The sequence below is a fragment of the Nuphar pumila genome, chromosome 11 (genome assembly GCF_984573655.1).
Source record: "Nuphar pumila chromosome 11, dmNupPumi1.hap1.1, whole genome shotgun sequence".
Classification (NCBI taxonomy): Eukaryota; Viridiplantae; Streptophyta; class Magnoliopsida; order Nymphaeales; family Nymphaeaceae; genus Nuphar; species Nuphar pumila.
In genome coordinates, this window is record NC_143259.1 from 77993898 (window position 1) to 78019417 (window position 25520).

At 41.2% G+C, this 25520-nt stretch overlaps 1 protein-coding gene across 4 annotated transcripts in view; it reads right to left on the minus strand.

The window, feature by feature from the left end:
- Nucleotides 1-9834: 9834 nt before the first annotated feature.
- The window catches only part of LOC149822440 (vacuolar acid trehalase), a 215540-nt gene continuing 199854 nt past the window's right edge, over nucleotides 9835-25520 (minus strand). For all 4 annotated transcript variants that reach the window (XM_089981481.1, XM_089981484.1, XM_089981480.1 and 1 more), the window contains 2 exons: nucleotides 10261-10358; nucleotides 9835-10178 (listed from right to left, as the gene is read on the minus strand). In XM_089981481.1, the coding sequence (XP_089837607.1) occupies nucleotides 10152-10178; nucleotides 10261-10358 (125 nt within the window). In that variant the 3' untranslated portion in view covers nucleotides 9835-10151. The remainder of the gene's footprint in view (nucleotides 10179-10260; nucleotides 10359-25520) is intronic.

Sequence of the window (25520 nt, forward strand, 5' to 3'; positions counted from 1 at the left end):
AGCTTGAAGAATTTTTCATAGGTTATTCCACCAAGGTTTTCGCTTCGAGGTGCGACTGGTTCTGGCCTTGTTTCTCGAATGGCAGTAACCAAATTGTTGAGTGTTTCCAGCAGAAATCCTTGAGTATGGGACTCCTCGCTTGGTATGGTTCTCCTCGTCGTAGGAGCCATTTATCTACCACATACAAACAACGTGTTTTAGTTTCACAATGTATATATCGAAGCAAAGTTTTATTTACTTTAATATACATCACATTTACACAAGCATCGCCTTAAACAAAACGTCATGCCGCACTGGCAGACTTTTAGGCGTTGAGAAACTAGGTACATGAGTCTATTGACTCCAAAACACTACCAGTCTCTTCTAGGAACTGGATTTCTTTCTTGACCCAAAGAACCTGAAGTATCGTTTACTTCCACATTGCCTTGGTGCAGGCACAACTAGCTTTGGCTTGGGCGGCACTTCCGCACTCTCAAGCGACTCTTGTGGATAGATCAGTGATGCCGGTCCACTTGCCCATTCAGTGGCATCATGGCTCGGGGAATCCGAGACCATAACGGGATGATATAGGTTGTATCCCTCTTCCTGGCCATTCAGACTCGGCGTTGGTGAAGCCGCTTTGTTCCCCCATATAATAGTACTTTGATTCGAGGAATCTGAAATCATAATGGGATTATAGAAGGAGTTGTTGCATCCCTCCTCCCAACTGTGCAAGCTAGGCGTACATGATGCCTGTTGATAGCCTTGCGATTGACCAAATCCCTCAAGGAAGTTCAAGTCAAATCCTACCAGAGACGGTAGTTCATCAGAAGTTGCTGGAGTACGGCTACTCCCTCTACTGGAGTAATGTGGCCCACTAACACGCGAGGTCTCATCCCTAAGACCAAGCGATCCCTGTCGACCCATATCGGCGGTATGTTTCATTTGGCATTCGTTGGCGGAATGCCCTCCTTCGCCATAATATTGACAATCTTGGACTTCATTTGGGCATACCCACTCATCGTGCATGATCCCGCAACGATAGCAGTATCCTCGGGAGTCGTGAGTTGCCATCTATACAAAGATGCAACCAGATCAGAACAAGAAGTACAAAATATACTTACAGTGCGATATGGTGGACAAGACGGATCTCGAACCAGGTTTCTCAGACTCTTGCTCTGATACCAATTCTGTAACGCCCCGAATTTCCAAAACAAAGCTAAGTTAAAATTTTCATAAATTTCTTTTTTTTTTCTTTGCAGCGGAACTTAAAAAGCTTTTAACAGCGGAATAAGACGATAATGAGTCGTCGGTTTTAGAAAACTCCAAGCACGTTGCAGGTATGTGGCCAAGCAACTCATTGACCACGAAAGTGTTCCATTTTATCGAAAGCACATGTTTATTACAACACTACTGCTTAGAAAAGCAGTGAAGGTTCAATAAAAAGGAAGCAGTACAACTCTGTCTAGAGAAACCCTGGAACTCGATGCCGCCTTGCTCCGCATATCGCCACGCAGGTTCAATACCTGAAATCCCCATAAAACGGGGTCAGAACCACTGATGGTCTGGTAAGTAGGCAAACACCTATCTATTCAACTCAAGTAAATGCATAGACCACTCAGGGTCACAGTTCGTAATACGACGCTCAAGCCTCCATGACTTAGCGTATATCGCAAAAGCCTCATCAGGGCTATGAGTTGAACATCCACGCAAGTCGTCATGACTTCGCATAAGCCTCTTTAGGGCTGTGAGTTAGAATAACCTCTTAAGTCTCTACGACTTAGCCTTGACTTCCTCAGAGTCACGAATGGATGTCTAGCTCAAGCCTTTATGCTTGGCACATCCGTATCCTACGAATCTAAGGACAGCTCTCCGAGCTTCACTTAGTCGTACGGATATCAATGGGGTTCTTTCCCAATCGGTCCAATAGTATACCGACCATGACACCTTCACAAAGGTTATGCAGGACTGACTCAACAACGTCATCCACTCATACATTCAAAGTAGCGCTGTACCTAAGCTAATGCTTTGTTTCGATAATTGCACCTCCCCCTGGGCTTAGGGGACTCATATTTGGGCGACAACGCGATGATCTGGAGGTTGATTATTCTATGTATTTTAGATACCCCAGAGGCCTGTTGACCCCATCCCCCTAGTAGGACGGTACAACATACCGGAAGAGATCCTTACTAGGTATCCGAATGCATTCTGCTACTGCAGTAGTTGGGTTCAATCCTTAGATATTTAAGGATAACCACGACCTCCAAACCTCTGAGTGACGAAGGCCATCAATGAACTCTATCAGGTTCGGGTGAAATATATGTCACTCAAGGCTGCGCCATCACCGTCTTCCTCGGTGAGAAATTCTGAAAGGGGCCTGCCGGTCTTACAATTACTTGACGAACATTGCATGCCTATAGGGCAGCCTTTGAGAAGTATGTACCCGACCCCAATCAACCACACGGTTTTCACCGTGGAACAAAGGTTTTATTCATATGCATGCTTAACTCTGCTCTCGGCACTTCGGCCTTGACGAGCACTTCACCTCTTTCGGTGGAAACAACACACTCCGGCTCAGCGGCCCTTAGGAGTCTGGTTGTCTGATAATTCTTAATGAGCATGCACATGACTCGATCTCTACGGATCGTCTACTCGGCGTATCTTTACGCAACGAGCTCAGGACCTTGTCAAGGCGCTACCACTACTTTGGCGCAACGGCTCTTACAAGTATGATGCCCTTGCAGGTGTCAGAGAGACGAGTCATTCTGACATCGTTCCAACAAGGGACATCATTGTGCCACTTAACTGGTTCTGGCAGCTCTTCTGCCAACCATTCTGTGGACACCTTCTCTGCTCTACCGGCAGTGGTGCGACGAACCTCTCTACATCGTAAAAAGCGTTCCATAAACTGGGTAGCACTTCTGCTACGTTCTTTCTGAGCTATTCTTAGCCCTTCAGGAATTTTAGCAGCACTTCCTCTCTTTAACGGAGAAAGCGTGCGTTTTCTTTTATCCATTTCAGCGGCATCTCCCCTCTTTGGTGGGAAATCGCTACGCTTAACTCGGAAAATGGATGCGCACCGTTGTGCGTACTTTGCATCCATCAAGGCTACAGGAACCTTGGGCCATAGCCAGGCCATACGTAATTGATTTAGTCTTTACGTAAAGCGCATTTTGCCAAAAGGCGAAGCCTTTCCAATAGGGGCTTCATTCGTCAAGCAGAATCTTGCACGAGGAGCGGTAAGGGAATCGCATTGGCGATTTGATCTTCATTTGAACGCTCACTTACGCGCCATATATGTAATATAAGCAGAAGCCTATGCTTTATACAGCGGCGGCGTAAAGGAAATGCATATACTATTGTTCAGGGTGTGTAACTGAACGAAATATTCTACATATATAACAAAACAGGAGCCTTGGCATCGTTCGACGCGACGGCGTAAGTAAATACATTGCAGAAAGCAGGAGCCTTGGCATCGTTCGACGCGACGGCGTAAGTAAATGCATAATCGGAAGTGCTTTAATCGGAAGTACAGAAAGCAGGGAACCTTGGCATCATACGACGCGACAGCAAAGGTAAATTACATAGCCTGTGCGATATAAGACGCGTCGGCAGAATCAGCAGATATACACGTAGATCTGTATCCAACGATAGTTACGAGGCGAGCGAGTGAACATCAAAGTGTCCTAGAGGGCTCAACCAAGAACTAGGGTGAGATACTATTTTGAAGAACGCATATACTGCGTATTCGAACATATATATCCGACGATAGTTACGAGGCGAGCGCGTGAACACCGAAGTGTCCTAGAGGGCTCAACCAAGAACTAAAGCAAGATACTACTTCAGAAAGTATATGCTATATACAAACAATCAAATACTTGAGAGAGATGGTTTAATGAAGCGAACTTACTTCAATTTGAGGAAGAAACGACTCTGATTGCTTCAAACGCTTCGAACGAGGCTCGACTTCGAAAAAGGATCAACTTTGAACTTCGGACGAAAAAGGACTTGGACTTTGACTTTGAACCAAACCAGGTTCAAGTCAAGTCAACTGGGTTCAGACTTAGGTCGAGTAGGTTCAGACCTAGGTCAGGTGGGTTAGGACCAGGTCAGGCAGGCTGAGACCAGGTCAAGCAGGCTTAGGCTAAGTCAGGCAGGCTCAGACCAGGTCAGGTGGGCTCAGGTGGGCTAGGCTAGGTAGGGGAGGTTTGGAAAAGGAGGAGAGAGAGAGGGGTTGGCGATTTTCTAAAGGAAGAGGGGTCCTCTATTTATAGGTTCTGAAACTTGGGCCCCAAGTTTCAGAATCCCCTCTTTACCCCTTGGCTTTTAAGAAATTCCTTCCATGGAAGGTGCTGGAAGGAGCTGGAAGGCTCTGGAAGGTGCTGGAATATTCTAAAATCTTCTAGAATATTTTCTGAGAAATATTTCTGTGGGTCCCACCCATATTTCCGTGGGTCTCACAAGAATTTCGGGTTTTCGGCGATTTTTTTTACGAAAAATTCTGAGTACGCCATTATCTTCGTATTGATGCCACTAAGAAAGTTGGCTCGCAGGAATCCTTTGATTTTGTTCAGATAGGAAGTTATGGCTTCTAGAGTGTTTGAGCATATATTCGCGATTCGACGAATATCCTAAGTGTAACTGGCTCGCAGGAATTGATTCGTTTCGCATTCTGAGAAAAATGTCATTTTTAGCAGTAAATGCCTCATGAATTTTATTCAGATATTTTCTGAAAAATTGCGGGTCTTACATTAACGTTCACACAACAACTGATGTTAGATGTGTAGCCATCAGAAAAATTTACCTCTTTTAGCCAACGAAGGCAGACTATCTTCTTGGGTCCTACCAATGTGAACGTTGCCACTGGCATATATGTACATGTACCAAGGCAGACTATCTTTTTGTGTATTTTTATTGTCTTTTGTTCTAAGATCTAGCAGTACACTTAACACATTATCGCATACATTTTTTTAATATGCATCACATGTAAGTTGTGCCTTAACTTCAATGTCAACTAGTAAGGCAATTATTATAAGATACATATCTTGGTCCAATTCAACTCGATCTCGCTACGTTTCAACATTCTTGTATCCTTTCCAAGCGGTCTATATAGAAGTTATGCCAATTGCATAATTTATGCCTCATATCCAAATAATTCTTTCGGTGCTATCCTACTATCAACAATGCCATCAAATAATTTTTTTGGCCTTCGCCATGGATGATCTCGAGGTAAGTATTGTTGATGTCCCACGTAACATGTCTTTTTGCCAAACTTGAGCTATTTGTATTATGTATCCTTATTATACAAAAGACACACAAGTTTACCCTTAGTAGACTACCCATATAGGTTTGCATATGCAAGGAAATCATTTATGATCCACAAGAGTGACACATGCAACTAAAATGTCAGATTTGTGGATGCATCATACTATGCAACCCGTGGTACCACAATTCTTTCATATCTTCAATGAGCAGCCGCAAATAGACATCTATTTCATTGTTAGGTGCCCTATGTCTTGAAATAAACAGTGACAACATCATGAATGGTGATTTCATATGCCTCCAGGGGGCAAATCATTGAGAATTAACACTACAAGCCACATGCTATACAATATGCTCATAGTTCTGAATGGGTTGAAGTCATCACTTGCCAAGCCAAGTCATACATTGTGGGGATCTGCCACGAAACAGCTATGTTCTTTATCGAACTCTTTTCAAATTATAGAATCAGCTGGATGCCTTAGGTGAATCACATCATCGACACATTCTTTCTTGTGCCAACTCAATGCCTTTGCAGTATCTTTTAACATAAACAATCGTTTCAACCTGGGCTTAATCAGAAAGTATCACAAAACCTTTTGAGGTAAACTCTTATGCTTACCATCATGACATTCTTCATAGTATCATCTTGCAGTGTGGCACTTCGAGCATTCATCAACATTAGCATTTTTCTTTCAAAATAACACACAATCATTCTTGCAAGCATGTATTTTCTCATAGTTAAAATCCATGTCTTTTTTGTATCTATTTGCTACGTAAAATGACTTTGGCATGCTGACCCACTGAGGGAACGCATTCCTTAACAAGTCAATCAACGTATCAAATGACTTGTTACTTCAATTGTAAAGTGTTTTTAAATGAAGTAGCCTAATGATGAAAAAGAGCTTTAAGAACTTTTTACATCCTAAATAAAGTTCACGCTGATACATGTCACACAATTTGTCAAACAATCTCTCTTTGTTGTCATTGTTTGTTGCACCTGGTGTAGTAGAAGATTGGTCGGGGTTAGAAGACATGTGTGTCTCCATATAAATGTAATCCAACAATTCATCCACATCATCTTCAATATCTATAGTTCCCCTGATCACATCATCATTTTTGGCATGCTCGTACCTACCCTTCGATTATGCTTTATTCTTATTGAATAATGTGAGATTTCGTACGAGAATTGTGACTTCTCATCTATTAATTTAATATTTTTTAGATGGTGAGGCTTAACTGAGCAGCATGATGGCACAATTGGCTTGCTAGGAGTAGTAATATTTATGAATTGGTTGTTGGGTTTTAAACGTTTGGGGTTGTTTTTAAACTTGTTAACTTAAAGTTAAAGTTTATTAAGTTTAATTATGATTTAAATAATTTCATTTTAAATTATAATTTGAAATAGATGGTTGACAAAGGGCCTTGTCTTTGGTGGTTTCATACTGGACCTAGTACTAGGAGGCTAAGACACACTCGCGCTTACGCTCAGGCAGTCCCTCTAGTGCTTGGTACAGATGAAGAATGACCATAGATTGGTCCAGGAGTCAATTCACTTCTTTTAAAAAAAAATGTATTTTTAGGGAGGTGAATTTGGGGTCATTACAACAATCTGTCCAGCAATCTTCCAATGACATTCCAATAACATTTTGACAACATTCAGGCTTTGCGAAAATCTCTCGTCAACGAAAGTTTATCAATAGCGGTTCACCAGTGGTGGTAAACCCTGAAAGCATGGGCGAAACTTCATCGATGCTAAGTTTTTTCAGTAAAATCATGGGCAACACTTCATCGACGATGAGTTTTTTCGATAAAAGCATGGGAAGCACTTCATCGACAATGAGTTTTTTCAGTAAAAGCATCAACGGTGAGAAGATCAGTGACACTTTATCGACAATGAGTTTTTACGGTAAAAGCATCGATGGTAAAAGGATCGATGACACTTCATCGATAGTGAGTTTTTTGGTAAAAGCATCAACAGTGAGATCTTATAGTATGAGTGAAATAGGAAACCAAAAGTTCACAAGTTGTTCGTGAGTCATGCATTCTCATTATAGAGAACATAAAGGATGATGATGAAGAAGGCATCCGCTCTAACGAACTATGATAGCTGAAAAGATGTGTTGGATAAGGATGATGTAGAGTCGATGCATCTCATAGTCAATGTTCATTCCATCACATGGTATGGGTGGGATAGGAAAAATCAAGAGAACAACAAAGAATGTAGAATCAACGATGATATACTGTGTTTTCTCCCTATCAAAGATACGGTGCAATTTGGCATTCTTGAGGCCGAAGAGATGAAGGTACTTCTGCACATACTTTGTGTTCTTCTCATTAAAGAGGTAATGAGAAGCATCATTCTTGTGAAAGAATGTAATGAATGCAATGCATGAGCGACTTTATTTTGTGAAAAAATAGAATGAATGCAAAATGTATGAACTTCATTCTGTGAAAGAATGAAATAAATGCAATGTATGAGTGATTTCATTTTGTGAAATAATAGAATGAATAAAATGTATGAGCAACTTTATTTTGTGAAAGAATGAAATGAATCTAATATATGAGTAACTTCAGTTTGTGAAAGAATGAAATGAATACAAAATGTAAGAGTGACTTTATTTTATGAAAGAATGAAATGAATGCAATGTATGAACGACTTCATTTTGTGAAAGAAAATGTCACATATACCTGCATATTTCATATATAAATTCACATGCATGTATGAGAATTTCTTTCAAAAGATGTAATTTTTTTACTTATGCGATAATTTTCTTTACATTTTACTGTTACAGAACAAATCTGCTTGTTTAACAATTTAACAATACATATAAACAAAACTAAAATTTACAACTAAAATCATCTACAAACATAACATAACTACAAATTCGGTCAACCTTACATGCAAAATTACAACAAAATTTTTAAATACAACCATGAATGAACTTTACATCCAAATGACATCGAAGTTTATATTCATTCTGACAAAATTACATCCGCATAGGACATTCATATGTAAATAAGGGGTTAAGGACCATAAAAACTCTAGTGTTGCGAAAATAAGGCATCCATATGCAAATAAGAGGTAGAAAAATAAAGCGTCATTTATATAGAAAAGAATTTTGCAAGAAAAAAAATTTGCAATACCCCGATGATACTCATTTGAAAATTTGCAAGGTAAGACCTTTTGCAAGTTTTTTGTAATTTCGCAATACCTCATGTGATAATCTTTTATAATTTCACAAGTTTTGCAAGTGTTTTAAAATTTTATAATCTTTTTTTGAACATCGTAACCTTATATGCGATTTTTTTTGACGAGTTTCGTGGGTTCATCCACTTTTAGCATCATGACCTGCAAAAATCAAAAATTCGCAAATGCAAGGGGTAAAAGCATTAAAAAAAATGGAAACCTATAGAATTATCTATTTGGCAAATTTGGTAAATTGAAAGCATCTTTGAAAATGCATCATTTTTGTTGTACAATACAATCATTTTTTTAGCTATGTACTATAATGTTTGTAACATGTTCATTTTTTTAATGAATGATATATATATATATGAGCAAGTTTATTTTTAAATGATGAATAAATATATGTATAAGATTGTTCATTTTTTAATGAATGAAATGAATATATGTATGTAAAGTTTCAAGAGGTTTCAATTTAAGTTCACAGATTTTGGTTGTGTAAACTTCGCACTACGAATGCGAAGTTAGTTTGCGAAGTTTCCACCACAAAGAAAATCACAAATATTATTATGTGGTATGCAAATTTAGTGTAATACTTACAAAATTTCTATGATTTCAATTACGGAAAGTATGCACATTTAGTCAGTTTAACTTAAATAGATTTTAATACAAACTTCGTAAAGTATCTCTAGATTAAGTAAGATATTTGCAAGGTTATGAGATTCAGTTTTAACAAGTTTACACATTTTTATGTGAATTTCATAATATATATACGAACTTAATCAGACATTTACAAAGTTTTGAGGTTTGGGTTTAATAGAATGTTCACAAATATGATTATGTGAACTTCGTGATGTCCGCAAAGAAACAATGCAGACTATCTTTTAAGTGGGAGTTTGCGATACTTGATGAGTAAAGCAATATATCGCACAAACTTCGTAAGTTTCACACATGTGAAGGGCAAAAAGGTCCTAACAAAGTTGGCTATTTGCGATTTTAGACATCGGGTGTATTTTAAAAATTGTAGGGCATTTCAGAAAACATGTCATTTTGCCATACAGGAGTCATTTTCCATATATTTAATCCTCTGATCTCAAAGTTTAAGATTGAACAAATGCACCCAAATATTCTAATTTTGAAACCTGACCCACTGTGTAGACTGTAAAGTTGTAACCGGATCGAGCTTGCGTATCTCTGCAGTCTAAGTTGGGCCATCATGGTTTTAAAGGATTTTTCACAGTAGCAAAAATCTGAATATAAGCTTGACAAGTTTTTTTTAAGTCGGTTATATATATATATATATATATATATATATATATATATATATATATATATATATATATACAGAGAGAGAGAGAGAGAGAGAGAGAGTAGCTGCGACACATTCTCTCACAGAACCATTGCCATTGTTCAACGTTAACTTGTTAAACTGGTAGATGAGTGTTGTTTATGTTTTCTAGATCATAAATTCTCGTGAGCTCTCTCTAATGGTATACATTAGCAATTTTCTAGCAGCATTTCTATTTAGCTTTATGAATACATCTGACATCTTCTCCAAAGAAGAGCATCATGGAATCTACATTTTCTTTTACACAACTAAGGTCAATTATATCTTATCAGAAAAAAAAGCGCAAGTATACATCCATCGTGCAGTATAAATGAATGTGGATGGAGGCTCTTGGGTCAAACAACTAAACGAGCAACTTCACTTCTTGAATAGAAATTCTCAAGTTTGATTTGACTGGTTAGCACTCTACAAAATCAAAGTTAAACTATTAATGTCAATAAATGGAAAAGAATTGCAGCATCAGTACATAGTCAAGATGAAAGCTCACCAGCCTTTCATGGTCCCCTACAATCTCCTCAATTAGCTCTGACAGTGGTTTGTTTGCACTGTTTGGCACAAGTGCTGCAAACAAGGTAGGATCCAATCCTACAAAATGATGACAAAGGTAACCTAGAACTTTCCCGACAATTCAAGGTGCAACTAAAATATCTTAGAAGTAAATTGTTGCAGATTCCACAAATATTACCTCAATTAGGGTCAGTGTCATAATGAAAATGCTTTATTACTACTAAAAACCATTAGCCATCATGTAAGTTTTGACTATCTGAAGGAAGGGCTCTAGTTTGCAATTGCCAAACAGATACAAAGGATTAAGAGAGACAATGTATAACAGAAAGCTTTAAGATAAGTTTATCATAGTTGCCAACTTAGCAAAACAATTATAGTAGTTATAGTTAACAATTCAGAGAGAGAGAGAGAGAGTTAAGGAATTACTTTAGTTTTTTCTTAATTACAAAATAGGATGAGACAAGGTAGAAATAGATAAGAGGAACATATAACCTTAAAAAAATAACTTTCAATCTATGCTTCCGTATCAAGAATGATTACATCCAAGTACGTAACTTTAATAATCAAGTACTAATAAATCCCATAATAATCAAGTACTAATAAATCCCACAATGTGTTTTTCGTAAACAATAATAGTAATTTTAGCAGCAGTACTTGGTAAAGATTCTTTTATGTAAATGACGTCTATTTTTTATTAAAAACAATAAAATGCCCTGGGTGATGATCAAATAAAGTCACTAGGATCTAAAGATCTCTTAGGGGCAAAAAGCTTTTGCAAACTTGTTATCATCTACTAAACGGTAGATGTTAGCAACACATCTATATACATGTACATATGTATGTATGTCTATGTCACATGGGTGCGGGTGCGACACGGGTGCGGCACAATTTTAAAAAATTTGGACATGGGGACTCGGCCATATATATATATAATATATCCTGTGTGCATATATGTGGATATTGTCCTGTAAAGTTTGGCACCAGCATGAGTGTTTTTATAAACTTTGCAAATTGGACATGCTATATATGTAGATATATATATTTTTAAAAAAAATATATAAAAAGATCTTTTTTTTGCCGTAAAAATGGATATTTTTTTATTCAGTAAACGTTGACCGAGTCCAAAACAAGGACAGACTCGACCTCGACTCGTTGACCGAGTCCGACTCGGCGTTGATCGAGTCTGGGCCGTGTCCGAAGCCGCACCCGTGTCGACTCGGGTGGGGCACCTCCCTAGCCGAGTCCGTGTGACATATATATATATATATATATATATATATATATATATATATATATATATATATATATATATATGCATAAAAATTTTATTGTGTGCATAGATGTAAATCTGTACACTAGGGATAGGTGGATAATCCAATCTGAAAATGATAATCACAAGTAATTAACACTCATAAAAGACATACATATGCATGCATATATGCACCCTATAATGCTCCCATGCTCCCAAGTCCCCACTCTTGATTACTAAGCCAAGATTATGTATTTTATTCACTAGGAAGTTTAGGGGGATGAACAACCATCAACCACAATGCGATTACTTATAGTTTCAAGCACCAAGAATTACAACAATAAATAGCACTACCATCCATTGAGTTCCAAAACAGGAGGCAACAAAACATCATCAGAGCATAGGAATGAAACTGCTAAGGTGTGGTGCTTCCGAAATCTTAGGATAGTGAAGATTAAAAACCCATATTTATCAAAGACCATTTTGATACAGACTTAACAAAATATTGTTAAGTGTTACAGTCCATAATTGGCCCCGATTTACTTTGGTGTTCTTTTTATTATAGTTGGATTTGATGTTTCAATTTCTTGCTCCAATCGAGCAGCTATATTGGGTCTTTGCGATTGGATGTTAGAATTTGGTCCATTTAAAGTGGGTTGGGTCTATACGAATCACGATCCAATAGTCATTCTTGATCCAAGTCCAATTAGAGATCCACACCCAAAAGGAGATCCAGGACCCAGATGCCACCTCAGCAAGCCAAGATGGCATCCAAAGTCAAAGTGAGGCTCATAGAGGTGACATGGCTGCTGACATGACTCTTCTCTTAGAAGAAAAATCAATGGCACATGTCCATAACAAGGTGGAGGACAGTCAGACATACGTCCACATCAGAATCAAAGATAGTTAGCCAGCAAGGCCCACAAGGGGGCGCCAACTTGGAAGGAGTGGGGGACGTCTCCCTCTCCCCAAAAACGTCCCACAAGAGTGTAGAGTCCAGCCAAGGCATGTTTTCTTAATTGTTTTATGATTTTAGGACTTAAGGCGTGTGAAAAGTCCAATTGAAGATATGACTCCAGTCTCCTGGTTTAGTTTAGTTTTGGTTGCCTAGTAGGATATATTTTTGGGCAGCTAGAGGGTGTTTTGGGTTTATGAGTTACTTTGATTTTATTAAATAAATATGGACTCTACCCCAGTGAAGACCCTTAAGCATGAATGAAGTCTTTTTCTCTCTCTCTCTCTCTCTCTCTCTCTCTCTCTCTCACTTCTCCCCCTCTGATCTCTCTCTGGTACATGTGAAGACCAAGGCCTCCCTAGGCTGGTCGACATTTCCGCTGAAGAGCTTGAGCTCTTCCTGCACCCAGACAATGCGGCTTTGCAGTGGCACACCGACAGAAGCAATCTCGTTGCGGATCGTGTGCTCATTTTTTTGAACATGTGATGTACTCCTCATACCTTCAAACACATCCTAGGTACTAATCTCAACCTTAGTTAAGTACCAACCTATTTCCCAAAGCCGAAAGACCGAAACCGTGCCCTACCGATTCGAGAAAATGCATAGTTTGACCCGTTCGATCCCACCAACCTCTTCCACGACCCAACCTGTCAACCTTGACCCTTAGAACGTATATCAGACCCTTAGACACGTCCCTAGGTCACCTTAGAACCCCTAGACCAGACCCTTTTAGATCTAGACCGAAAATCTTAGCCTAACTACTTACCGAACTCAAATCGCACATACCCAATTAGTTGTATGACCCTATTTCTCGTTATTTTGCCTCAATTGCAACCACGAGAAACCTCAAACCTGTCCCCCACCATGTGAACCAGAATTCAATACCCCAGACACGTTACCCACAAGTCCCATGACCCAAAAATTGTAGGTTCGATCTGTTAAAATATGTATATATAAATATATATATACATATATTTCCTTTTTCATCCAAATACCCGATAGGGGTATTTTGGTAAATTACTTTGTACTTTTTGTTTTTAGGTTTTTCTTTTTCTTTCTTTTTATCCTTTTATTTTTTTCTTTTTTATTTCATTGTACTTGGACCACTATGGGGCCCCACCCATCTAGTCGTTGGGTCCCAACGACTAGAAGGGAGCCCCGTTGTAGTCCCTCTATAATATGTTGGCTCCTCTATAAATAGAGGAGCTCTCTCACTTGTAAATATAGGCTTTTTCAGCCCAAGTTGTCTCTCTCTTCAATAATATCCTCTTGCCTTTTAGGCTCTTCACCCCATAGTGGGTTATTTGTGCACTTTACGTACTTGTGTTCTTGGCTCTTAGTTTGACTCTTTCAAAGAGATCTTTTGATTATTGGTGCTTCCGTGATTTTCATTACATGGTATCAGAGCTTTGGCCTTTTCAATATTCTTGAAAGATCTTTGGGGTTCTTCATTTTCTATCCTTTTTGTCGTCAATGGAGCATGAATCAAGAGTTGAGCTCTCCTTCAAACTTGATGGCGCAAACTATGTTATGTGGGCTTCGGCAATGGAAAATCATCTAAAAGGTAAGAAGTTGTGGGGCTTTGTGATGGGCACCACTCTTGAACCCACCTTAAAGCTAAAAAAAAAAAGGTGTTGAGAAAGCTCTAGATGGTGATGACCGCATCAAAGCCATTAATGAGCATCAATCCACGGTAGAAGATTGGGAAAGTAACCATGCCAAAATTTTGGCATGGTTTATGAACAATGTTGATATTAAAAATTGTGCCAACATTACTAAATTTAGGAGAGCCAATGAAGCATGGTTCTTCCTTAAGGGTATATATACCAAAAAAGATCTAGCTAGACAATTTTTTTGTCAAGAAAAGATAAGATCTACTAGACAAGCGAACATGAGTGTCTGTGATTATTTTAGTGCTTTAACCCCTCTTTAGGATGAACTCGCTCTTCTTGAGCCCAAGTGGATAGCTCCGGAAGATATTGAGCTTAGAAGAGAACAAATTGAAAAAGAGCATTTCTTTCAATTTCTTTGTGGGCTTAGGCCAAAATTTGAACAAGTTAGAGCATCTCTTCTTCATAGAAGTAAAGCCTTACCTATTGAACATGCTTTTGCCGACAAGAGGAAACTCGTCTTGGCATAAGTCTTAAAAATGATGAAATTTTGGCCGTCACTAGATCGGGAACCAATGTAAAAGCTTATAGACCACCCCATTTTTAAAAAATAATGGGTATAGAAAGGGAGTGATTTGTCACTATTGTAATGAACCGGGACATATTAAGCCGGTTTGTCCAAAACTTAAAGGAAAGGTAGCCGCGGTTGGAGAAAACACTCCAAAGAAGGAAGAAGAAAATATCAATGGCGAAGATATCAAAAAAACTCTTTGCCAAATTTCCGAAGTCCTCCAACATCTTCTCAAGACTTCTTCAACATCAACTTCTGGAGCCGCCATAGCCTATTCATCATCACCTCCAGGTATGTGGATACTAGACCCCGGTGCTTCTTTTTCCATGATATCTCACAAAAAATCTCTTTCAAATGTTTTTTCCGACCCTATATCTGCGTATGTTTCAATGGTTGATGGGACTTCTTTAAAAATTGAAAGAATTGAAACACTTTACTTGAAATCCTCTCAATTTTTTTTTTCTAAAGTAAGAGTTGTTCCAAAAGTTAACTTAAACCTTTTTTCGATCTCCCAAATTACCGATCATGGTTGCCAAGTCTCTTTCTCACCTAAAGATTGCACCGTGCAGGATCTTCAGTCAGGGAAGCTGATTGGGCAAGGCCATAGGAGGAGCGATCTTTATTTTATGAATTTTTTGACTATTCCATCTAAGTAATTTTGTAAATGTCAAAAGTATTGAGGTTTGGCATAAGAGACTTGGTCATCCAAACCTTTTGAAGATGTCTCTTTTTTCTTTTTTGGACAATACTTGTAAAGACAAACACATGACTTATAAAGATTGCATTTTTGGGAAATCTAAAGCTATCCCATTTCCTCAAAGAAATTATGTTCCAACACGGCCGTTCGAACTTGTTCATTCCGATGTATGGGGTTCCTCTCCTATGTATCTAAAGGAGGTTTCTCATATCACGTTGTCTTTATTGACGATTTTACTAGATTTACATGGATTTACTTCCTAAACCGTAAATCTGAGGTTTTCTCCTTTTTTAAAGAATTTCATGCAATGGTTAAAAAACAATTTTTAGGAAACCTGTCCATTCTTAAATCTGAAACGGGAGGAGAATACATGTCCAATGATTTTCAAAAATATTTGAGACAAAATAGAAATTTTCATCAACATTCTTATCCTAACACTCCGCAAAAAAATGGTTTTGCGAAAAGAAAACATAGACACATAATAGAGACAACAAGAACTCTATTAGTTTTTAAAAACATTCCAAAATCTTTTTGGGCCGAAGTTGTTCTGACTTCAACATATTTAATTAATAGAACACCCTCGTCCTCTTTGAAAAATCTGTCTCCGTTTGAAAAACTTTACAATATGCCTCCCGACTATAAAAGACTAAGAGTTTTTTTATGTAAGTGTTTTGTTCTAACCCACAAAAATGATAAACTTTCTTTAAGGGCAATTGAATGTATTTTCTTAGGATATGGCGAAAAACAAAAAGGTTACCGCTGTTTTGACTAATAACAAACTTTATATTTCAAAAGACGTCACTTTTCTAGAAGAAGAAAATGGTTTTTCGCATAACCTAAATGAAAATGTTGATTATTCTTTTTTTTTTGACTTGTTACCTCAAGAAAATTGCATGGATAATCATGTTGAAACTATTAATCCTCTTGAAGTTGCCATTGAGGATCATATTGAACCTCAAAATGATGAGCAACATGATCTACATGAAAATCTAAATGAAAATATAACAAGTCATACACAAGTTTATACTAGAAGAAATAAAAATAATCTTCCTTGTGTCCTTGAAAAATTCCCTCAAAACGAATCGTTAGAAGAATCCTCTCAAAGAAGATCAAATCGTATTTGTAAAAAAACTAATAGATTTGTATCTTATGATTCTTTTTCTCCAAATTTTCGAGCTTGTTTATTAGCTCTTCATTCTTTTCATGAACCATCCCATTATAATGATGTCAAACAATATGCTCATTGGAATGAAGCAATGGAATTTGAACTTAATGCACTTAATAAAGCACAAACTTGGGGGATGTAGATGGGTTTTCAAAGTAAAAATTAAAAGTGATGGTTCTTTGGAAAGATTTAAGGCTTGGTTGGTAGCCAAAGGATAAGCCCAAGAATATGAAGTGGATTATGATGAGACTTTTGTACCTGTTGCTCGAATGACTAGTGTTCGAGCCCTTATTGCAATAGCCTCTATTAAAAAATGGCTCATTTTTCAACTTGATGTCAAGAATGCCTTTTTAAATGGAGAACTGGGTGAAGAAGTCTATATGAAACCACCTCCTGGCATGAATTTAAATGGTAAAATTTTGAAATTAAAAAAGGCATTATATGATCTTAAGCAAGCTTGGTATGACAAGTTTAGTAATGTATTAATCAATTTGGGTTTTATCTCTTATTATACTGACACAACTCTTTTTGTTAAGAAAACAAGTGACTCCATTGTTATTCTACTTCTGTATGTTGATCATATGATCATCACTAGAAGTGACAAAAAGGGAGTAAATGATGTTAAAACTATGTTAAAGAAAACTTTTGATATGTCTGACTTTTAGAGAGAGTTGTCTCGCGCCCCTAGGTATTCTCTACCTACCCACCTGTGACGATTTCGGGTACAGGTACCCTTTTGTTGAAGGTCGTTCGAGCTTTTCCTGGGAGTATGGCATGGGTTACTTCAGCGCCGTAGCGCCTGGTACTCGGGCATTGACTCGAGGCATTTTCTCTACCCCTTCTTACCCTGAAAAAAGCAAGGTCACCTTGCGTCCTTGGGGGTTTTTGAGATCTTTTTTAAGTATTGAAGTGGCGTATTCTCCTCGAGGATACGTTCTATCTTAAATGAAATTAGCAGCAGACATCTGAACCAAATCAGGAGTTTCAGATGAAAAGAAAGTAGAAACTCCTGAAGTTATAAATGCAAAGTTAAGACTTGAGGATGGCGTTCTTCTTGAGGATTCTACCCCCTATCAGCAATTGATTGGATCCCTTACTTACTTATCCATCACCCGTCCGGATATTGCTCATGCGGTTCATGCTGCAAGTCAATTTCAGCATGCTCCTACTACAGTTCACATGGCGGCCGTAATGCAAATTGTGCGATATATCAAGAACTCCATCTCCAAAGGGCTTTTCTTATCCTCTTCTTCATCTCTTGAATTAACTGCTTATATTGATGCTGATTGGGGGGAAATCCCAATTATCGAATCTCAACTACTGATTTTTGCATTTTTTTAGGAGATTCCCTCATTTCGTGGAGAGGTAAGAAGCAGCAAAAAGTTTCTCAATCATCAACTGAAGCTGAATATCGGGTCATGGCGATGACAACTATAGAAATTGCGTGGCTTAGAAGTCTCCTCTGTGACATGGGTATCCTCATTTCTTCTTCCACCAAGATGTGTTGTGATAACAAGAGCGTAATCTACATCACAAGCAATCATACATTCCACGAGTTGTAGCGAAAAAAAAAATTTGTATAGTTGTCAGTTCACAAACAACTAAATTTATGAACATAATAAGATAAAACTTTAAATTGTACTTTTAAACTAAAATAAAGATTGTTCACTTAAGAAATACAAACAACTAAATTCATGAAATTACAACTGACATCTTCTATTTTTCATATTTTGAAAACAATTCATAATTGCATCATCACTGTTGGTATTGAATGTCTCCTTCTCTATGTAAGTAACCAAAACATCATTGATCCATTCATCTCTCATTCTATTACGTAGACGACTTTTGATATTGTTCATAGCTGAAAATGCTCTTTCAACACTTGTTGCAACTGGCAAAGTTAATGCCAACTTAATCAATAGATACACATGAGAAAATATAATGTGCTTTTGAGTTGCTACCATCATCTTTGCTAGCTTTGCTAAAGATTTTAAACTTGAAAACTGATAACTGTTTTTCATTTCTGCAATCTACATCAAAAATTTGATCCGGACCCGACCCAGACCACCGCCTCTCGCCTGCCTTTTTAGACAGCGAGGCAGGGGGTTACGAAACCCCCTCACCGCCTCTCACACTCTCGTCTCTTCCTGACTCTCTCCCTCTCGCTCGTCCATTGTCGCCGACGCAGGTGACCCGCGGCCATCGGCGACACGCGTACTCCGGCGGGCTTCTCTTCGGCAGCCTCCCCAGGTACGTTCTTCCTCTTCTCCTCTTTCCGTCTCTCTTTCTCTCTCTCATTCCTTCCCCCTCGTTTCTCCGTTACGCAGGGAGGGGAGGGATGAGCCTCCTCCCTGCTTTCGTACGGCAGGGGAGGGGCGAAGCCTCCCCCCTACTTCCGTACGGCAAGGAAGGGGCCGAGCCCTCTTCCCTGCTCTCTGCTACAGCAGGGGAGGGGTCGAGCCCCTCCTCCCTGCCCCTTTTAGTTGCGCCAGCAGAGGCCATCGGCCCCTGCCTTTCTTTTTGCCAGCAGGGGCCTATGGCCCCTGCCTTTCTTTTTGTCAGCAGGGGCCTATGGCCTCTGCCTTTCGTTTGCCAGCAGAGGCCTATGGCCCCTGCCTTTCTTTTTCTCAGCAGGGGCCTATGGCCCCTGCCTTTTGTTTGCCAGCAGGGGCCATCGGCCCTTGCCTTCCTTTTTGCTAGCAGGGGCCATAGGCCCCTGCCTTTCTTCTTGTCAGCAGGGGCCTATAGCCCCTGCCTTCCTTTTTGCCGGCAGGGGCCATAGGCCCTTGCCTTTCTTTTTGTCAGCAGGGGCCATAGGCCCCTGCCTTTCTTTTTGCCAGCAGGGGCCATCGGCCCCTGCCTTTCTGTGTGCCAGCAGGGGCCATCGGCCCCTGCCTTTCTGTTTGCCAACAGGGGCCATCGGCCCCTGCCTTTTTGTTCGCCAGCAGGGGCCATCGGCCCCTGCCTTTTTGTTCGCCAGCAGGGGCCGATGCCCCCCGGCCCCTTTGTGCACGAGCCTATACCCTTGGTCGACAGGCCCGGGGAATCTTTGGAAGCTACATCGTAATGGGGACAGATCACTACAATTGTTGGTCTCCAGCGAGGAATTCCTAGTAAACGTGAGTCATCTGCTCGCATTGACTACATCCCCCTTTAGGCGACAAGGCTCTTTTGGCCCTGCCCCATCCTTTTTTTCGAGTCATTTGGGACAGTTGGCCCCAGCCCTATATATCGGAGAAGTCGAGTCTTTGCCTTGCTTTTGCTTTTGTCGGGGTTTGCATGTTAATATCGCATATTTGTAGCTACGACGGATCTCACTCGCGCTCCGCGACCCGAGCCGTCAATCGTGTACGTCCGCAGACGTTAGCAAGCTCGTAACCCTCCAAGGTAGAGGAAGATTGCATGGAAGACTTGGATAATTGAATTAAGTTCAATTAAACTAAAAACGGCCATTAAATGAATATACACACATATATATATATATATACAAATATATATATTTATATACGAGTACGCACTTCACTCAAGGATGCGGTTTCGCAATCCTTGCTTTTTACCTTCTATCAGTTTTTGCTTGTCGTCACGCATCGCGACGAGATTTAGCATTGCACTTTTGCTTACTGCCTTTACCTTGCCGTCGCGCTCTGCGCCTAGGCTCTTGCTTTTGCATATGTGTTGGTATTGCCTTGCTATTGCAGATGACGCGCAGGTTCTTGCTCTTTGCGTATGCCTTAAAGGCATCCTCGTGGAGGATGCAAGGAGCATTTACCACTCTCCCTCTAGCGACAAGAGTTTAGTCGGGAGCGAGCGAACTTCTTAGTGGGTGTTCTGTTGAGAAACCCATATCCCGTCTATCGAAGCCGGTATCGAGTCATGCGAGACATGTAGATACCCCAATAGCGGATGTGATTCGAGATAATCACATGCATAATGTTGGCACAAGGTACTGCTGTTTCAAAAGATAAAGTAAAGTAGATAAACTTTACATCTTTGTGAAACACTCCTGTTGAGGCTTCTGAGGAGCTATATCCCCTTCATCCTAGAGTACTTGTAGTCGTGCACGACACGTCTAGTACTGCGATGATCGGATGAGACGGTCGTGCGACCTCGCTAAAGGCACAATGCTGTAATCACATAAATGGCCTCACATTCGCCTTCACAGGCAAGATGCTCGAGTGGTTTGAAGACCACAGCATAGGATGGGTCGTTAGTTAAGCAACCCCTAACGCACCCATTCGCTTCTGGTTGTTCTGTCAAGTAAGAGGACAGAGCGGTACAAAAACTCCAATGGACAGGTTGTTAACAACCACCCTACGGGCAATGATCCGACTTCCTCAGTCATTGGAGTTAGAGGAAAGGGGCTACAATAGTTAGCTCAACACTTCTGCAGAAGTTGGATGCATCCGTGGCACTGCTTTTCAGCCTCTGGGGAATCCTCTCTCGGCTAAAGCCGTCCCCTTTGGAGCGGACTCAACTAGCTATTCGGGTTATTGAAAATACATAGAATAACAGACGCCCGAACTAGTCTCAGTTGTTTCTACGTTTTGCCTGCACGTACCCGCAGGCCAGTAATATCAGAAAATAAAGTTTGTTCACATTGGTTGTTGGGTCGTGAGACTGGCTTGCACTACTGATTCGCTTGCACTACCGATTCGTTTGCACTACTGACTCGTTTGCACTACTGATTCGCTTACACTACTGATTCGTTTGCACTACTGACTCGCTTGCACTACTGACTCGTTTGCACTACTGATTCGCTTGCACTACTAACTCGCTTGCACTACTTGTTCGATTGTACTACTTACGCGGTTGCACTAGTTATTTGCGTGCATTGCTACCTGTTTAACTGCATATCTGCTTTAAACTGCGTAACCTACTGAATTAAATTTACATAATTCAGTTCCTTGTAGTCTCTCTTGTGCACCTACTAATTTTTCGCGAAACTTACCCATTCTATGGGTAGAGGTGATGATTAGGTACACCACAAGCGATGGCGCGATGACAAGATGGCTCCAAGACGTCCTTCTTCCTGCTCTTAGCTCGCGTCCTGTTGTTTGGGGTTTTTGTAATGAATTTTCCTTGGGATATCCGATTTTTGTACTATTTGGAGAACTTAAATGAAAGCGGTTTTTTTCCAAGTGTTTGCAAGTAACATGGGTTGTGCGTTTTGGTTCTTTTAGCTAATGCGCCCAAAGTTGTCAGCTTGTCTTTCTGAAATTAATAAAAGTATAGTCTTCCGCTGATTTCGTAAACCATCTCTGAGATGAAGAGATTCCTTTTTAGTCTCTTGTCTGTTTTTCTGAAAGGTTTGAAAGTTTGAAATTTTGGGGCGTTACAACTTGGTATCAGAGCTAAGGGAAGCAAGGATTCTTGACCATTGAGCATCTGCATCGCGCTGTGAGTATATTTTTCCTCTTGCTTAGTAGGTGCACATTGCATTGTTAAGTTAAGTGGCTTTACACGTTTTGCTTATGTACCAACATTGCTGGGGTTACATAAACTACTCATGTTAAACATGAATAGTACTTATGTTTTTGCTTGTTTAGAGCTTCCTAAAATTTCTAATTATTGGTATTCCTTGTTTACTTTAAGGATGGCAAGGAACTCGAACGAAGGGTCTGCTGACGAATGGTCAGATCAGCGGGGATTCGTGATGGATTTCCTAGGTTCCCTGGCAGCGGCTATGCGAGACCAGATTCGTTCCCAAAGGGAACCAGCGCCCGTTCCTGAGCCGATCCTGCATACTGGAGTGACGTATGAGAAATTTCTGAAGCTTGACCCCCCGACCTTCGACGGCAAGCCCGACCCAGACATGGCCGATAACTGGGTGAAGGAGGTGGAACGAGTGTTCGAGGTCTTGTCAGTGCCCGATGACAAGAAGACGTTATTCGGGACCTTCAAGCTAAAAGGGAATGCCCGCAGTTTGTGGGACATGGCCCGAGGTGTGCAGTTTTCGGGAATTTTGCCCATTCCTTGGGAAGCTTTCAGAAAGGCTTTCTTGGAAAACTACTTCCCGCCTCACGCGAGGGAGAAGAAGAAGGTGGAGTTCTTGGAGCTCTGCCAGGGCAATTCGAGTTTGACGGATTACATCGCCAAATTCCAGAGTTTGAAACCCTACTGCCCCAACTTGTTCGCGGATGATCGTGAGCGAGCAGGAAAGTTTGTTCGGGGGCTCAAGGAGGGACTCATGCATCGGGTCCTAACGAGCATGCCCTCGACCTTCTCTGCGGCAGTTGTTGCCGCCACCATTCTGAGTGAAGCCTGGGAGCGCACTAAGAGTGCTCAGGGCAGGAGGCCACCCGCTACGGGTGGTGAGCCGAAGACACCTTATGGCGACCCAGGCAAACGACCGTTCCTTCCTGTAAAGAGCGAAGGAGGAAGGAAACAATATCCTCCTTTGAAGCGTCAACGACCACAAGGCAACCCTCCAACCAGGCAGCAGGCTGGCAGTGTATGCCCCAGATGCCAGCGATCTCACTTTGGGTAGGCGTGCCTGCTCGACACAGGCGGATGCCTGTATTGTGGCAAGATGGGCCACTACGTCCGTGATTGCCGTAAAAAGGCGACTGACGATTCCAGGCAGACCAGCGGAGCACCTTTGCTCCCTCGGCCACCACAGTCGCAACAGCAGTATCAGACGCCGCAACCGCAGGCTAGCGGTCAAAGGAGGGCGCCTGGACGCGTCTACTCAGCCAAGGCCGAGCAGTTGACCAAGGGCGACCTAGTGCAAGGTACCCTTTTTGTCGCTAACCAAGCGGCTTTTGTGTTTTTTTATTGTGGTGCCACACACTCTTTTATTTCAGTAAAGTTTGCCGAGTTTTTGCACATACCTGTAAAACCCTTGCATAAAACCCTTGAAGTGTATAACCCGATTGGGAAAAACACCATTTGTGCGGCCTACGTACCAGAGTTGGACGTAGTCTTGGCAGATCGGCATTTACCGGCTTGTGCTATCCTGCTAGTGATGACGGAATTTGACGTCATCCTAGGCATGGATTGGCTGCACAAGTATCATGCCAAGATTTTCTGCCGAGATAGCAGGATTGTCTTATCTCCACCAGGAATGCCCAAGATGGAATTCAAGATCGTGAAACCCGTCCGGGCGAGGAGGTTGATTTCGTCGCTGAAGGCACAGAGCTACCTGAGGAAGGGATGCACTGCCTTTTTGGTCAGTGTCATCCAGTCCGAGCCGACACGAGTCCCGATGGGAGACTTGGAGATTGTTCGAGATTTTCCAAACGTCTTCCCGGAGGAATTGCCAGGCCTTCCTCCACCTCGCGAGGTGCAGTTCAGCATCGAGTTGTTGCCGGGTACTACGCCAATTTCTAAGGCTCCATATCGGATGGCGTCAGCCGAGCTCGGAGAGCTCAAGAAGCAATTGCAGGAGTTGATGGATCAGGGATTCATTCGCCCTGGGGAGCTCCCATCTTGTTCGTGAAAAAGGACGGATCTTTGCGGTTGTGCATCGATTATCGAATGCTTAACCAGGCGACAATAAAGAATAAGTACTCGTTGCCACGCATCGATGATCTGTTCGATCAGTTGCAGAAGGCCAAGATCTTCTCAAAGATCGACCTTAGATCTGGGTACCATAAACTCAGAATTAAGGGAGATGATATCTCCAAGACGGCCTTCCGGACCAGGTATGGGCATTACAAATTTACGGTCATGCCCTTTGGACTCACTAATGCTCCTGCAGCGTTCATGAATCTCATGAATAGGGTGTTCAAACCCTTCTTGGACACCTTCGTGATCGTGTTCATCGACGACATCTTGGTGTATTCTGATAGCTGGGAGCAACATCGTGAGCACTTGAGAGTTATTCTCGAAACCTTGCGAAAGGAGCGGTTGTTCGCTAAGTACTCTAAGTGCGAGTTTTGGCTCGAGGAGATCATGTTTTTGGGATATGTCATCTCCAAGGAAGGTGTGTTCGTGGATCCAGCGAAAGTCGAGGTTGTACTCAGTTGGCAGCAATCGAGGAATGTTCGTGACATTCGAAGTTTTCTTGGATTAGCTGGGTATTACCGAAGATTTATCCAGGACTTTTCTAAGATCTCTCTACCCTTGACGCAACTCCTGAAGAAAGAAGCTAAGTTCGTGTGGGATGACATGTGCGAGAGCAGTTTTCAGATGTTGAAGGAACGTCTTACGACTGCTCCTATTTTGGCCTTACCTTCGGGTCAAGGCGGCTTCGTGATTTACACCGACGCTTCTAGGACAGGTTTGGGTTGCGTCTTAATGCAGAACGATAGAGTGATCGCCTATACATCGCGGCAACTTAAAATACATGAGAAGAATTATCTGACTCATGATTTGGAGTTAGCAGCGGTGGTCTTCGCATTGAAGATATGGCGGCACTATTTGTATGGGGAGCGGTTCGAGGCTTTTACAGATCATAAGAGCCTAAAATATTTGTTCTCGCAGAAGGAGCTGAATATGAGGCAACAACGTTGGCTAGAATTCCTCAAGGATTACGACTTTACCTTGTCCTACCACCCAGGAAAAGCGAACGTTGTGACCGACGCACTGAGCCGCAAGTCTCCCAGCGTTTCCGTTAATTTTTTATTTGCGGGGTGGAAGCTGATCGAGGATCTGATATCGTGGGAACCGTTTGCAGTCACTCCAGTTTCGATCAGTCTTTCCAGCATGGTAGCTCAGCCTGAGCTATTGTCAAAGATCTTTGTCAGTCAGAAAACCGATGCGCAGTACGAAAAGCTGAAGGCTCTAGCGCAGCGGACCGATGCCCCCTTCCGACTGAGTGAGGAAGGAGGTGTATGGCGTAAGGATCGTCTCTGGGTGCCAGAAGATCCTATTTTGAGAGATGAGATTCTCGCTGAGGCCCACAAGTCCAAGTACACGATTCACCCGGGCGGCACAAAGATGTTCAAAGATTTGCAACGCAGATATTGGTGGAATAGAATGAAGCGGGACGTAGCCGAGTACGTTTCGAAGTGCTTGACTTGCCAACAGGTTAAGATCGAGCATCAGCGACC